Source organism: Neoarius graeffei, chromosome 27, assembly GCF_027579695.1.
Source record: "Neoarius graeffei isolate fNeoGra1 chromosome 27, fNeoGra1.pri, whole genome shotgun sequence".
NCBI lineage: Eukaryota > Metazoa > Chordata > Actinopteri > Siluriformes > Ariidae > Neoarius > Neoarius graeffei.
The window spans coordinates 34,669,405-34,686,195 of record NC_083595.1 but is presented as its reverse complement, the minus strand read 5'-3'; the positions used below and the strand labels follow the sequence as shown (position 1 = coordinate 34,686,195).

Genomic DNA, 16,791 nt, shown 5'->3' with positions numbered 1-16,791 from the left:
AGAGGGAGAGGAAATGCTCATAGGAAGTAGTAGGCTCACCACCCTTGTTCCAAATAGCAGTTGCCCGGCGGAGTGCTTTGCCAGTGAGAAAGGATATAAATTTAGCAATTTTATGCTCATCAGATAAGTCTGGCATGGTGGCGAAATACATAGAACATTGAAGTAGAAAACCTTTACATGCGATGGCGTCTCCAGCGAACTTCTCCGGGGTGGGGATTTGCAGCACTGGGCTAGGAGGAGACCCGGGGCATTCCAGGAGGGTCTGCGACATCACAGTTGCAAGCTGTGTCATCCTAGTTTTGAGATCGGCGAGCATCCGTTGATGTTCTCCCAGCAAACGCCCTTGCGCGTTCAGAGCAGTCTCTTTTGTATCCTCCGTTACATCCATGTAGGCAAAGTATCCTGTTAGAATGCAGGCACTTACAGATGTATGTGCGGAGGAGAGCAGAGAACAGAGTGCAGACTGTCAACAAAGCCAAAACCAGAGACAGGAATCGGAGTCAGTAAACTAGCGAGGGTCAGGTGATCAGCAAACAACTTAGTGAAGGAAAGACAAAGAGCAAAAACTTGGAAGAAATAGCCAAGGGTCAGAAGTACAAGAGGCAATCAGAAAAGATACAAGGCTTGTTATGAACTGAGCTAGCAGGACAATACTTCACAATGGTGTGTCTGTTTGGGGAGCTTAAATAGAGGGACAGGTGATTAAAGAAATGAGAGACAGGTGAGATTCAATAGGCTGGAGACAGAAGGCGCTGTGTGTCTTGGGAACTGTAGTTCAGGGTATCCATGTTTGTAGTTTTCTCAGCGGGTTTACTGACAACTACCCACTCCCGTACAGCATTTAAGGTTGCTCACAGAAGATGTATTAATATCCTCAGGGATTTACTGTGTGTCTCTGATGCATGTGAGATATTTCAGTCATACATTGTTCCTATGCTACAATCCCAAATCAGAAAAGTTGATACAGTTTGAAAAATGCAAATTACAAAAAAGAAAACAGTGATTTCTAAATTTACTTTGTATTTCAACAAAACATTATGAATCCAAGATATTTCAGGTTTTGTCTGGTCAATTTCATTTCAGTTGTTAATATACTTCCATTCCTGCATTTCAGACCTGCAACACATTCCAAAAGAAGTTGGGACGGGGGCAATTTAGGGCTAGTAATGAGGTAAAAATTTAAATAATGATGTGATTTGAAAAGGTGATGTCAACAAGTGATTGTAATGATTTGGCATAAAATGAGTATCCAGGAAAGGCTTGGTCTTTGAGGAACAAAGATGGGCCAAGGACCTCCAATTTGTCAACAAATGCATGAGAAAATAATTGAAATGTTTAAAAACAATGTTTCTCAAAAAAAGAAAAAGACAGGAAGGGATTTGGATATTTCACCCTCTACAGTGCATTATATCATTAAACAATTTGAGGAATCTGGAGTAATGTTGGTGCATAAAGGGCAAGGGCGCAAGCCAAAGCTGAACGCCCATGATCTTTGATCCCTCAAGATGGTCCTGCATCAAGAACCATCAGTCATTTATAGCTAATATAACCACATGGGCTTGGGATTATTTTGGCAAACCTTTTGTCAAGTACGGTACTGTCGACTTATCTGGGCTTGGAGGCATCTGGGATGGACCATCACACTGTGGAAACGTGCATTATGGTCAGAGGAATGGGCAGTGTGTGCTCTGGACCAAAGGCAAAAATGACCATCCAGACTGTTGCCAGCAACAAGTCCCAAAGCCAGGGTCTGTCATGGTATGGGGTTGTCAGTGCCCTTGGCAAAGTAACTTACACTACTGTGATGGCAGCATTAATGCAGAAAAGTACATTGAGACTTTGGAGCTTCCTTCAGGAAGGATGCTGCCTTCAAGATGACATATTTTCCAGGAATATTTCAACAAGACAACATAAAACCACAATTTGCACACATTACAAAGGCATGGCTGTGGAAGAAGATGGTGCCTGTCCCCTCTGTCCCCAACAGAAAATCTCATCTCATCTCATTATCTCTAGCCGCTTTATCCTTCTACAGGGTCGCAGGCAAGCTGGAGCCTATCCCAGCTGACTACGGGCGAAAGGCGGGGTACACCCTGGACAAGTCGCCAGGTCATCACAGGGCCGACACATAGACACAGACAACCATTCACACTCACATTCACACCTACGGTCAATTTAGAGTCACCAGTTAACCTAACCTGCATGTCTTTGGACTGTGGGGGAAACCGGAGCACCCGGAGGAAACCCACGCGGACACGGGGTGAACATGCAAACTCCGCACAGAAAGGCCCTCGCCGGCCACGGGGATCGAACCCAGACCTTCTTGCTGTGAGGCGACAGCGCTAACCACTACACCACTGTGCCGCCCCCCAACAGAAAATGTGTGGTGAATTTTGAAACAAAAAATATGACAACTACAACCCCTTAAGACCTGTTTGCAAAAAGAATGGGACAAAATAACACCTGAAACGCTTTGTCACTTGGTGTCTTCAGTCTCTAAACATCTTTTATGTGTCATCTGGAATGGCAACATTACAAAGTAGTAAATGCTTTACAGTCCCAACTTTTTTTTTTAAATGTGTTACAATAATCAAAATTTAAATAATTGTTTATTTTGAAAAAAAATTAATGAAGTAAAACATCAAATAATGTGTTGTTGTATTGTTTTTAGTGCAATAATGTACATGTCAAAGATTATTTACAAATCACTGTTTTCAGTTTTAATTTCAATTTCAACATACTGTCCCAACTTTTTCTGATTTCAGGTTGTATATTCTATAATGATATATCCTAGTATATTCATAATACATTGTACATTGCACACAGCATACATAATAACTTATTCCTGATGTTAGCATGTATAACTGTTCACAGTTACTTGCATAACACTTTCTAAAGCATGAATATATGATTTAATAATGTCACGGTACATAATACATTATAATTATAATGCATTCTATCATTCCTATTTTTGCACACAGACAATTCTCTATGCTAGAATGTCTGTTTTTTTTTTCTCTGATCAAGCAGTTATTCTTTTTGTACTGTATATTCACCATATGAGACTGCTATCTTTCAAAGTATATGCACTTATCACAGTAAGACACTGATACTCTCATATTTATATTGATTTATTTTTCTTTCTTACTATTCTTACTATCATGCTACTATATGACTATAAGAATTTCCTCATGGGGGACTAAGAAAAATGTAATAGCATAATATCAGTTAGTTCTTAAGAGAATTGTAGACACAAATGATGTAACACACTATAGCACAAGATATTATAATGCATTATGTACCCTGAGATAACGAAGACATATATTCATGCTTTAAAAGTTTTATGCGTGTAAATGTACAGTAGCTGTTTATAAGCAGACTTAGGCTGTAAATGTAGGCACTACAAAGTGCTAATTATGCTATGTAACGTGTTATAAAGGCTTGTACAATGCACTATGAATTGTAGGAAATGCTATACGTATTGTTAATGTCATAACAAAATTCCAAACTTACTTGTCCATCTAATAATCCTTTGTCTTCTCAGTTGAAACGTTATCTAAGTATTTATGTCCAACCCAGTTTGTACCAGGTTTGCAGCTCACTGAAATAAAGCATGACCCCCACTCCCTTCATATGTCACTGCAGACACAGAAACATGTAAGGAGGGCTGGACTAAGTTTCAGGGTAACTGTTACCTGCACTTCTCGGAGAGAACAGTGTGGGAAGAGGCTGAACAAAATTGTCGAAACCTTGGAGCTCACCTGGTCAGCATTACCAACCCAGAAGAGCAAGCATTCGTTAACTGTGAGTGAAGTCCAAAGTCAACACAGTAAGTCTGTTTGTGAATGTGTCCTTACCATTATAACATCGTGTCTCTTTTTCTTTAGCCTATGTAGCGGACTACCAGTGGACTGGACTAAATGATAAGACTTTTGAGAACGACTTCCAGTGGACAGATGGAACCCCATTGGTAAGTGTGTTCAGTTCATGCTGCTGAGAGAAAAACAGCCCAGTTTTATGTAAACTAATTCTTGAATGTTAACAACACCTTTCTTCCCAGCAATATGAGAACTGGAGGCCTAACCAGCCAGATAGCTATTTCGACTCTGCCGAGGATTGCGTGGTGATGATCTGGCATGAAAACGGGCAATGGAATGATGTGCCTTGCAACTATCATCTACCATTCACATGCAAAACTGGCCCAGGTATATATAGTCATTAAAATATAGATATTCAAGACCACATGCTTACTCTAGTTTCATTTGGTATTGCTCAGTCTTTTGAAAGAAATTAAAAGTGACTTTTTCCTCAGTCACATGTGGCCAACCTCCTGAGCTGAAGAATGCCAGGTGGTTTGGGACTAAAAAGGAACGCTATCAGGTCAACTCAGTAATCAGATATCAGTGCAATGATGGCTTCAGACAACGCCATCAACCTGTGGTCCGCTGCATGGCAGATGGACACTGGCAGAAGCCACGGGTGGAATGCATACCCCGTAAGTGATATCTTTACATGATTAGGAAAATAGTTGTTCCATATCGTTTGATATGTTTATATTATGTTACATACATTCTGATGTATACTTGCTGTCCACTTTATTAGGAACTACTCAAAACCTGCACATTAACACTATTATCCAGTTAGCCAATCATGTCGCAGAATACAACTGAAGATTGAACAAATATTGCCTGGTCTTTTTCTAATCTTCTCCAGACCAGAGTCTGTGAGTCTGTGCCCAGTGTAGCCTCAGATCCCTGGTCTTGGCTGACAGGAGTAGAAGCCAATGTGACCTTCTGCTGTTGTCGTCCATCCGCCTCAGGGTTCAATATGTTGTGCATTCTGAGATGCTTTTCTGCTCACCATGGTGGTAAAAAAAAAATTATTATTTGGCTTACTGTAAACTTTCTGTCAGCTTGAAGCCACCCACTGGATGATTTTTGTGTTCCACACCATTCTGTGTATACTTTACAGACTGTTGTGTGTGAAAATTAGCAGTTTCCAAAATACTCAAACCAACCTGTATGGCACTAACGACCATGCCACACTGAAAGTCCCCGAGATCACATTTTTCCTCATTCTAATGGTTGATGTAAACATTAACTGATGTTCTTTACCTGTGTCTGCATGACTGTGTGCATCACACTGCTGCCAATTGATTGGCAGATTAGATAAGTACATGAAAAAGCAAGTATACAGATGTTTCGAATAAAATGGCCAGTAAATGTATGTATGTATACATTATGTTTGAATCTACTTTTTATCATTTATTTGACATTATCATTTTGTTCTCTTAGAGATCAAAAGAAGACAACAGAAGAGATCCATTAGGCGTCAATCTGGGAAGAGGACATCATTGAGGAAGCACCCCTAATAACTTAAGAAGAAATAGTTAAGAGATTTTTTTTAATCATTTAAATCTTCTTTTTCATGGCCTTGAGTTGAGAATGCATTATGTATTAAAAAGTGTTATTTTTAAGATAAGTGCCAACCTGTATATAGTGTCACTCCCAACATGTTGTAGTGCTTTGATAAGAATGAAAAAAAAGTAGTCTATTTTGTGATTCTTTTCACCACCTCATCCAGGAAGCCACGTTATTTATGAAAGTAATATTTATTCCCATAGTTAGTGTAATTGGATTGCTGAACTTGCACCTACTGAATCAGGTTATCAGTATCAGCTGAATTTTACAAAACCTTCCAGAGGAGGATCTTTCATCCAGACAGTCTGGAATTTTCTGCCAAAAGGAAATAGCTAAGAATTGTGCAATCCTTCTTCTGAGAGGGACAATGAAAGAAGGTTCGGGGATTTTTTTTTTTTTTTGCTGCTTTGGACACAATTGTGTTCAGTTTGCAAGTTACAAATTTTTTTTATCGCACTTACTGAACGTATGCAAGTACATAAAAGATTAAATTATGTAAAGTATTATTTTCCTCTGTAGTCTATCAGAATGGATAGTGAGTCTAAAAAATGTATAGCCATAAATAAGAAAGTTTACATACAATTAATTTATTTCATACAAATTACCAAAAAAGTGTCATTTTTGATACTTCTGATGACAGCAATGTGACATTAGGTGTATTTATTGACTTCTCACAATATTACATTCTACCTGGCAATTTGACTTGGTTTGCCCATCTCCTAAGGCCTAAATAACAGATACATGTAGAAAACAAAAAAAATACACACTACACAAAAACATTAATTTTGGCAAAAGCAGTGCTTGATGGCCAGATCCTGTCAAACTGTCATCTTAGACATGAACAAAGATAATTTTTGCCATATATTACCATGTTTTTGTTTTATTGTGTGCTGTGCAGGGCACAGTACTGTGAGACCAGCATTGCCCTCTTTAAATAGCTCTCATTTCCAGTTCTCACAAGACCTCAGCGATGTTTTCTTTTTCCTCTAATGCATTTCAGCTACTATCATTTATCACATGTGCCTTTTGAATGTCTATCTTATGAAATACCCAGTTCTCGGGTTTGTTAAAAATCAATTAGGGGCTGTGCCTCTCTCTTCCCCAAGCAGTTGGTGAACTCTTACAAACTCAGAGCTTGTTTTTATCATGAATATTGAGCTGATACGTGCAACACATGCAGTAGAGATCCAGGACATAAATGCAGACTTTGATAGAAGACTCAGATTTTTGTATTGGAAAAGGAAGATAATGAGAGGAGACTAAGCCATGCTCAAGAAGAGAAATGCACCCTGAGAGACCAAGGTTGCCATCAGATTTGGCTGTTATCGTTATAGATATTCACAGATGACACTACACAGTCTGTTTTTTGCTTGAATAAATGTATTTTTTACAAAAAAAAAAAAAAGTGAAGAGATGAGAAATGCCAAATAAAACATTCCACAGATCACAGTTAAAGAAAGAATTTAATTCATTGTGTATTCCTGGGGTGGGGGTGGAGGGGGGTGTTGGGGAACAGACATGCAGTCACGGGCAAAGAAAGTCACACGTCTGGTTTTAGGACTTTTACTCTGAAACGTTATTCACAATTCACAGGTGATGGAAAGTGTTTTCAACTTGCCCAGCCCAGTCTAAAAATGCAGCTAAGCTTGGAGTAGAACAGTAAGGCCCCTTGGAGTTACATGAGTTGTAAAACTACAAGCATTGCAGTGTGCACAGTGGGGTGGAGTGTAGGGTGGCCTTTGACTGAATGGGCTCTTTTAGGGCTCCTCTTATGCACAAGGCCCTTTCTCCTCTCTTACCTAGAGCTCCTCCACGTCCACTGGGTAAACTCACACACTGAGACCCCTAGTGGTAGGACAGGTTCAGTTTCAGAGTTTACGTGGAAATATGTAAGGCAGTAACTCATTTTTCAAGCAAGTGTGATTATCTACAGTTGAGTTCACCATGGTAATCTAACAGGACTCATTAGGATGTAGAACTGATCCTTGATCAGTGCAGGCTGAGAAGGTTGGGTCATTGGGTTCATCAGTATCTAGCTTCATTGCAATAATTAATGATAGAAAAATACACTGTTGAGAGAAATATGCATTATGCAGTCATTTCAATATGCCTGTAAATGTACAATTGCTAATGTTTGTCACTAAAATGGCATGTTTATGTTCTTGTATTGAATTAAACCACCACCATTTTGTATTCATATAGAACATAATATAAAAAAGTCACAAAAAGTTACATCTTTCCTATTTCTTAGAAATGACTATGAATCTAAAAAATTTACTTCAGAAAAGGAAGGTATGATAAAATAATTGATCGTATAAATATCTACAAGGCAATAATCACAGTATCATTTTTTAGTTCAGAAAGTGCTTCAGGGTCCCGAAGCGCCACTAAAATAATAAGCAACTCAAAAGAACTTGCCAGAAATTTTTAGCCTAACATAACTGGAAATATGTAACCCTTCCTGTGATTAATGAAAAGAAAATTATGTTGGATCAATCTGAGCAGCTTTGTCTTTAAATACAAATCATTTTCAGGGAACAATTAGTTTTTTGTTTTAGTTTAGTGGATCTTGACATTTTTTTTGTGAAGTTAGTAAGGTAAATATTGTTCCCTTATGAATAATGTGAAATTAAAAATGTATTAGTCAAAGTGTGTCAAAAAAAAAAGTTGCCTCATCATCAGCGGATGATTGACTAGAATTAGTTTAATCAGATGGAAGTTAATTGGAAAAACACAGTGTCTATATTCCCTTGTTATAATTGGTCACTGAAATTATGAACTAGATACTTTCACATAATTAGTTTTTCTCCTTTTGACCAAAGCTATTCAAATCAATCTGAGGGAGAATACCAATTAGATCTGGAAAATATGTCAGGTTTAACGGTCAACAAAATTTGTCCTTCCATCTCTTTTCATCCAAGTTCTTCGAAAAGTCCAAACATACAATTGGACAGAAGGCTCTTATACCTCTTATTTCACATTCAACAGGCACTAAGTCTTAAAGAGCCTTTACCTAGATTTATAGCAGTATACACCATGTTTGTGGTATGGCAAAGGAAACCCAAAGCTACGGACCCCTGACTTGTGAGGGCCACAGTTTGGGCGAGGGTTGCTGATTGGATAGCGCAGACTTCCATCCGCCAGCCATCCTGCATCACATTGATCCAGCCCCAAAAACTTCCATGCTGCAAACAACTGACCAACTTTGGCAATCTGAGCACCGTCTTCAGTACAGGCCTGGACTGCCATGGTAAGGTTGAGCTTCTGACGATGCTGCAAGAAGTACACTTGTCCTTGAGGAGAATAGAACAATAGACCAATGTCAGGTTTATATAAGACTTTCGTACGTGCATAAAACTAATACAGACCCATTTGGGATTCAATTTCAGTTATATCATGAGAAACAACTTACTACTTTGACTTAAGTTGTCAGAATTTGTTATCACACACTAAAAATAGCTTTGGCTCCACAGCTATCTTCAAGCTAACTATCTAACTATATACAGCACTATACTAATCTTCCCAGATAAATAGCTAGCTTATCTAATGATAACCTCTTCAACAACAGCTACTCAAAAGCCAAGTTAAACAAGTGAGCTAAAGGCAGACTAAATATCATGTAATTAAAACCAGGCACTAGCAAACATTAGTCTATAATACATATTGATATAATAGCATGCAACCAGAATTTCTATCATTCTAGCTAGCATTAGGCTAACTAGTATCACAGACTAAAATGTGTTTCTATTTAACGTAATAGAAAATATCAGAAAATATGCTTCTATTTTCACATATTAACACCTTTAGCCTGGTGGAGATTAGCATTGCTCATACTGGGTGCAAGTATTTTGATTGTCACATAGAAGCAAAACCTCTGCCATTGTTTTGTCATTCTGATATTTATATATAGTTATAAATGTATGGTGAATATATTTCTTGTTAGCATTTCTTATCAGAGTGAAAATAGCATTGGCCCCCTGGCTAAACAAGGGAGAAAAAAAGTGTCAATTTTCAGCTCAACAGTAACCAGCAACCTCAACACAGCACTATGCTAATACTGTCAGTTAAATAGATAATGTTATCTCTTCAGGAGAAGTGTTTAGACATGTTTGATAACAAGCTAGCGAAACGTAGGCTAAAGTGTCATTAAAACCAAGTTATCAAGCTAGCTAACATTACACTAAATATTATACTGTACTACCCAGTAGCCAAAATTTCTAGCAAGCTATTTCATGCAATATAATAGTTAGACTAATGTTAGCGTGCTAAGCTTTAGTTTTAATTATATGATACCTAACTTTAGCCTAAATTAATTTCCAGCTGGAAATTAGCACAGATTTCATATACCATTTGTTGTCGTCATTCATGTATTTATTTTAGTCATGGAAGACACTTTACTTTAATGTTGTTATAAATAACTGAGCAATCGCCACTGAAAGAAGACTATAACAACTTTCTGTACAAAACTCAACAGAAAAGTATTTCCCATCATTAAAAAGATGGAAGGCAAAATGTAGTCTTACCTGTAACAGTGGAGGTAAAACAGAAGACATCATAGTGGTGTCTATGTTTGTGCCTGGCTCCATAGCTGCGTATTCCAGGAGCCAGATCAAGGCCTCCACAAGGTAGTCGGGGCTGGACAATGGGGTACTGCACTGTGCCATCTGCCAGCCAGCCAGCATTACACCAGTCCAACCCTTCCTGCCAGGCAGCAAAGAGCTGATCGAATGTGGCAACAACAGCATCTTGGGCATTACAGGCTTTTTGGGCTTCCTGGAAGGTTAGGTGGTAGCGGCCATGATGAGGCTGGTAGGGAAACACCACACCTGAAACACATGGACTAATCTATGATCAATGTTTGTTGGGTTACACACAGAGAGAAACATGGCAAGGAATTTCCTTTCATTCCATAGAACTGATGAAGGACCTTAGACAATGGAAGAAATGTCTTCACTTACTACTACTAGACATGTCAAATGTCTCTTTCATATATAACTGAAAACCTGCTGAGACATTTTATAGGCCACATAATCTAATGAAGTTTTAAAGGTTATATTTGTCAGAAAAATGACAAAGCTTGTATTTGAGAAGCTTAGTTCATACCTCTCAGTCTCAAATCCACTGTTGCACTCTCGTCTTCCAACCCATCAATAACCTCACAGCGATACTGTCCACTGTCCTTCAGCCTCACGTTGGTGATAATGAGTGAAATGTCTCCTTGGACATCCTTCTGAAGATGCACTCGGTCTTTAAATGCTCCGAAGCTTCGTTGACGGTGACCAATAGACACAAGCACATTGGACTCTTGGTCCCCAGAGAGTGGTAGAAAGGACCATTTTACCCTCACCCTCCGTGGGTTGATTAATGAGGGCTCGTACTGGAATTGGCAGGGCAGAGTGACATTACTGCTCCTCACAGCAAACACAGAGTGCGGCTGAGCCTCAACTCGTAGTTTTATGCCATTGAAATGAACTGTAAATAATAAAATAATGAGAAGACATGCTCACAAGATATGTGTGGCACACTGCAAAAAATGATATCTTAGCAAGTTAAAATATCTTGAAAATAGTTGGAACGATCTAGCAGTTCCTATTAGAAGAATACAAGACACCAATTCTGAGATTATTAAACCTTGCAACCAACTTATTCTAAGGTGTCTTATCAAGTAAAAATATCTGTCCATGCAGCAAGATAATTTCACTAGTATTAAGTAATTTTCTCCTCAAATTCAGTTTTCAATTTTTTGCAGTGCAGCCTGAGGAAACCTACTGGATGTTGATGTGGTTGACTTGTAGCAAACAGCCAAAAAGATGAAAAATCTGGGTTTGACCAAATTAGATTTTTTTTCTGCCTATAATATAGTTTGCATCTACAACGTTGCGCATTTGCAGTCACAGTGGAATCTCTAAATTCAGTTATATATAGAATATAGTACAAAATGTCACCATGTGAATGGTTTTCACAGGCTGCCACATCTGTATATATAGTATAAATGTGGAAAAACTGTTGTGCTGGCTTTCGCCTCCTGGTTTGAAAACTTGTCCAATCTACTGTATTTTTCTCATCTCATTATCTGTAGCCGCTTTATCCTGTTCTACAGGGTCGCAGGCAAGCTGGAGTCTATCCCAGCTGACTACGGGCGAAAGGCGGGGTACACCCTGGACAAGTCGCCAGGTCATCACAGGGCTGACACATAGACACAGACAACCATTCACACTCACATTCACACCTACGGTCAATTTAGAGTCACCAGTTAACCTAACCTGCATGTCTTTGGACTGTGGGGGAAACCGGAGCACCCGGAGGAAACCCACGTGGACACGGGGAGAACATGCAAACTCTACACAGAAAGGCCCTCACTGGCCACGGGGCTCGAACCCGGACCTTCTTGCTGTGAGGCGACAGCGCTAACCACTACACCACCGTGCCGCCCCTACTGTATTTTTATTACGTAAAATAATCTAAAAGTGGGCGGCACGGTGGTGTAGTGGTTAGCGCTGTCGCCTCACAGCAAGAAGGTCCGGGTTCGAGCCCCGTGGCCGGCGAGGGCCTTTCTGTGTGGAGTTTGCATGTTCTCCCCGTGTCCGCGTGGGTTTCCTCTGGGTGCTCTGGTTTCCCCTACAATCCAAAGACATGCAGGTTAGGTTAACTGGTGACTCTAAATTGACCGTAGGTGTGAATGTGAGTGTGAATGGTTGTCTGTGTCTATGTGTCAGCCCTGTGATGACCTGGTGACTTGTCCAGGGTGTACCCCGCCTTTCGCCCGTAGTCAGCTGGGATAGGCTCCAGCTTGCTTGCGACCCTGTAGAACAGGATAAAGCGGCTAGAGATAATGAGATGAGATGAGATAATCTAAAAGTAACATGTTCATACACACTACTCTACGTATGTCAATGAAAACATCTTGTTTAAAAAGTAGAAAGTATTTTCTTTACCACCATAAATGTAGTAAATATTTTTGTAAAATTACCACAATACTATTTTCAGCAGGCACTCCCTATAAACATACTTTCTCCATTCCCGTTTCCATTCAAGATGTCATGGTAGAAGAAGCCATTGGACGAAGTGGACATTCCATGGCAAGAGTAAAGTATTTGCAGGGTAAAGGCCAGTAGAGTGTGCAGTTTTCCCATTTGGAACAGCTCACTTGAAAATCCTCCCACTATAACAGTGATAGCAAAACTGTTTAGGCAATAAAAATAACTGTCTTTCTGAATCCATAGTAAGGCACCCAAAGACGGGCAATACCAAGCAAAGCTTGGCCAAAAAAAAAGAAAAAGAAAAAATCAGAACAGAAAAAGCTCCTCTTTGCTTTGATAATAATGTAACATTTCCCGCTTTTTACTGGTGTGTGTGTGTATATATATATATATATATATATATATATATATAGTGGCATGCAAAAGTTTGGGCACCCTTGCTGAAAATGTCTGTTACTGTGAATAGTTAATTGAGCAGAAGATGAGCTGATCACTAAAAGGCATAAGGGTAAAGATGACACATTTCTTTAATATTTTCCGCAAGATTACATTTTTATTTCCATCATTTACAGGCGTAAAATACCAAAAAATGAAAAGGACTTGAAGCAAAAGTTTGGGCACCTGACATGGTCAGTACTTAGTAACACCGCCTTTGGCAAGTATCACAGCTTGTAAACACTTTTTGTAGCCAGCTAATAATCTTTCAGTTCTTACCTGAGGGATTTTCACACAGATGTCTTTGCAAAAGGCTTCCAGTTCTACAAGTTTCTTGGGCTATCTTGCATGCACTGCTCTTTTGAGATCTATTCACAGATTTTCAATGATGTTTAGGTCAGGGGACTGTGAGGGCCATGGCACAACCTTCAGCTTGTGCTTCTTGAGGTCTTCCATTGTAGATTTTGAGGTGTGTTTTTGATCATCGTCTTATTGTAGGACCCGTCCTCTTTTTAACTTCAACTTTTTTACAGATGGTGTGATGTTTGCTTCCAGAGTTTGCTGATATATATTTGAATCCATGCTTCCCTCAACCAATGAAATGTGCCCTGTGCCACTGGCTGCAACACGACCCCAAAGCATGATCAATCCACACCCATGCTTAAGAGTCGGAGAGGTGTTCTTTTCCTGGAATTTGTCACCCTTTTTTCTCCAAACATACCTTTGCATATTCTGGCCAAAAAGTTCTATTTTGATTTCATCAGTCCACAGGACTTGTTTCCAAAATGCATCAGGCTTGCTTAGATGTTCATTTGCAAACTTCAGACACTGAATTTTGTGGCTAGGACGCAGGAAAGGTTTTCTTCTGATGACTCTCTCATGAAGGTCATATTTGTTCAGGTGTTGCTGCATAGTAGAACAGTGCACTACCATTCCAGGGTCTGCTAAAACTTTCTGAAGGTCATTTGCAGTCAAACAGGGGTTTTTATTTGCCTTTCTAGTAATCCAATGAGCAGTTCTTTCAGAAAGTTTTCTTCATCTTCCAGACCTCACCTTGATCTCCACTGTTTCTGTTAACTGTCATTTCTTAATAACATTACAGTCTGAGGAAACAGCTACCTGAAAACACTTTGCTGTGTTCTTGTAGCCTTCTCCTGCTTTGCGAGCATCAATTATTTTATTATTCAGAATGCGAGGGAGTTGCTTAGAGGAGCCCATGGCTGTTGATTTTAGGGACAAGTTTGAAGAGTCAGAGAATTTATACAGCTTTGAAATCTGCATCATCTGACCTTTCCTAACGAAGAATTTGAGAGCAATTCCAGCGTTATGGACGTGACACTTGAACTCAAAATGGCAACAAATGACCCAGTGCATGTTTTATTGTCTCCCAGTATTTAAACAGGTGTTGCATATTTTAAGGCTGTACCATACTGGAGAAGTGATAGAACAAGAACAATTCCCATAGTACATCTAGGGCATGCCAGAAAATGCCAATAAAAGATGCGTTATGGATGTGACAGAAAAAGTATCACTTTTCTTGGGTGACTGTACATTTTTATCAAACTCTGTGAAATTGTAAACCTAATGTCGAAATGGAGATATCCATTTGATAGAGGGGTCCAAGGTGAATATAAAAAAAATCTTTGTTTAAAATATTTTGTATTTCATGCAGAGTTTCGGAAGGAAAAGTCAGCGTTATGGATGTGACGAAATTCCGTTACGGATGTGACGCGTCTGAAATAGACATGGCGTATGTTTAGAAAATCAGCAATTTAACCACCATAACCCTTTGAAAAACTCTCTAAATATCAGCTAAAACTATCAAAGTTCTTAAATAATATTTAGGATGGCTATTGTTTTGCTGTTTTGTGGATTTTTGCATACATTTCTGTGGCTTGTGGCAATAATATAGAATTGTACATGATCAAAGTTGATTTTAGCTTGGGTTTTACATTATAAGAAAGAAAGACTGACAGTCACATATTAGGTTGGTTACAAATTGGTTCAACTTATTCACATCTGTAAAATACAGGCCTAGGTGAGATCTCTGGGAGTGGTTTTGATGTATTACATGTTGCTTTATTTTTGCACGGTGAGGTTGACATTTACATGGAATTGCCCTTGAACAAGCCACAGCTCAATAAGCTAATTAAGGTCTGGAACCTTGGTAAAAGTTACCTGAGAACTCAAATTTATTGGGGTTCCCAAACTTTCACATGGTGTTCCTTTTCTTTTTTCACTCTCCAATTGTACAAAACAAAAATAATGCACAAATTTTGCATAAAACGCTGAAAAGAAATGTCGCATCTTTACCTTTATGCCTTTTGGTGATCAGTTCATCTTCTGCTCACTTGACTATTCACAGTAACAGACATTTTCAGCAAGGGTGCCCAAACTTTTGCATGCCACTGTATATATATATATATATATATATATATATATATATATATATATATATATATATATATATAAAAACAGGCATCTATAGTGATCCACACGTCTACTCACTCTGTGGTCTCTAATTGCACTTTCTTGAGTTCCTGTAGCTGGCTTTAAAGCAGGCTTAGAAATACCAAGTTTCCGTTGAGGCGAGAGGATGGAAAGAAGAGATAAGAAAGACGAGACATAAGACAAGAAGTCATTTAAAGCCCTGCTAGAGGAGGATCTTCTCACTTTAATATATTCAAATATGTCAGACTATAGAGAAATGAATCATCACAGCAACAGGAAATTAACTTTTTTTGTTTAACTACATTTAATTAAGCTAAATAATATAACAACACTGGGGGTTACAAACACTTCAGCCATACTATATTGCAAATTCAAAAACATTCATTCATGGAAAACTAGCAGATTTAATTGCAGTATTTACTCAGACACACTGAATTGTAATTATAAAACCCATTTGGAAGTTAGACGAGGAATTGTTTTCTTGTTCCCCCAATCTAAGCATTTTTGGCTCTCATTTCTGCTGACAAATTTTTTCCCCATCTTTCTGATGATGAGTTTTGTTCTGGTTCATTTATCACTACAGTCTGAACCGTAAAAGATGAGCTCACCAGGAAACAACTGTCATACAATACTGAAAGAAGAGAGACATCTTGCTTGCCACAAAGTGTCCACAAATCGCATAACAGGTTAAGACAGTGCCAAGAACATAATAACAGCTTTGCAGAAATGCAGTATCATGTAGCTGGTGTAGGTCCCAAGCTACCATTAAAAAAAAAATCTAAATAGTAAAGAAAAAAAACACACAATTTTTTTTTTAATTTTCATCTTACCTCCTTTTCTCTTTTTGCAATTACAGAACTCAAAACTGCAAGGTCTCACCACTCGTACCTACCAGCACAGACTACACACACCTGGGCAGATAAAAATCTTAAACTCCAGGGAAAAAAGAAAAAGAAAAAAAGGTAGAAGAAGGGGCTTAGCTGATTCGTCAGCTGCCTGTTTCAGAGCACATCTTGAGTCCCCCCATCTGTACTCACACAGAGAGAGCCATTACGTGGGTTTAGAGGGTGGTGTGTATACACTCACAGTATCAGATGAAAGGCTTTGCTCCGGGGTAGGAATGCTGATCGGGTGCAGGGAGATGAGGAGGAGCCTGTAATTTGTGTAATAAAGTTTAGACCATGAAATCCTTGGCTGTAAATGTTAATATAATCTCCTGCATTTGCCAGCTGTAGTATGACATCATTTCTAAGAGGTGATGCAAACAAAGAAATGGGATTTTTGCAAGTCTGAAAAAGGTAACATTCCATTTCTGACACTGAAGCACTATAATTAGGGATTTAGTAATGCAATAAGCTGGAGTAACTCACTTTATATTATGTAACACCTGGGTTTTGATATTTATTGCTTAATTGTGAAAGTGCTTAATATAAATCATACAAAAAGAAGCAACAATCCTTAAACCATTTATTAAGAGTGACCGTTAATGACAGTGTATTTTATAA

At 38.8% G+C, this 16,791-nt stretch overlaps 2 protein-coding genes across 6 annotated transcripts in view; one reads left to right on the top strand and one right to left on the bottom strand.

The window, feature by feature from the left end:
* Window positions 1–5,982, top strand: part of acana (aggrecan a) — a 30,990-nt gene extending 25,008 nt beyond the window's left edge. For 2 of the 3 annotated variants that reach the window (XM_060911938.1, XM_060911936.1), the window contains 5 exons: window positions 3,646–3,804; window positions 3,888–3,970; window positions 4,061–4,205; window positions 4,313–4,495; window positions 5,295–5,982. In XM_060911938.1, coding sequence (XP_060767921.1) covers window positions 3,646–3,804; window positions 3,888–3,970; window positions 4,061–4,205; window positions 4,313–4,495; window positions 5,295–5,371 — 647 coding nt within the window. In that variant the 3' untranslated portion in view covers window positions 5,372–5,982. Of the gene's footprint in view, window positions 1–3,645; window positions 3,805–3,887; window positions 3,971–4,060; window positions 4,206–4,312; window positions 4,496–4,713; window positions 4,801–5,294 lie in introns of those variants that run through there. The other variant, XM_060911937.1, reaches the window with a different exon arrangement.
* Window positions 5,983–6,833: 851 nt separating this feature from the next.
* LOC132875236 (hyaluronan and proteoglycan link protein 3-like) lies at window positions 6,834–16,468 on the bottom strand. Of its 3 annotated transcripts, XM_060911939.1 has the most exons (6): window positions 16,117–16,468; window positions 15,344–15,397; window positions 12,430–12,582; window positions 10,524–10,892; window positions 9,944–10,246; window positions 6,834–8,713 (listed from the first exon to the last, which is right to left on the bottom strand). In XM_060911939.1, coding segments are annotated over exons 2-6 (1,110 nt in total). In that variant the 5' UTR covers window positions 15,345–15,397; window positions 16,117–16,468; the 3' UTR covers window positions 6,834–8,429. The 3 variants fall into 3 exon arrangements, with proteins under 3 accessions (XP_060767922.1, XP_060767923.1, XP_060767924.1); XM_060911940.1 differs by lacking the exon at window positions 15,344–15,397; XM_060911941.1 differs by lacking the exons at window positions 15,344–15,397; window positions 16,117–16,468 and adding an exon at window positions 15,149–15,226.
* Window positions 16,469–16,791: the final 323 nt, after the last annotated feature.

Coding starts and splice junctions, on each gene's coding strand:
- LOC132875236 (XM_060911939.1), bottom strand. Junction 10,893..12,429: donor TGGAAACGGGAATGGAGAAA/GTATGTTTATAG, acceptor TATTATTTACAG/TTCATTTCAATGGCATAAAA. Junction 10,247..10,523: donor AGTGGATTTGAGACTGAGAG/GTATGAACTAAG, acceptor CATGTGTTTCAG/GTGTGGTGTTTCCCTACCAG.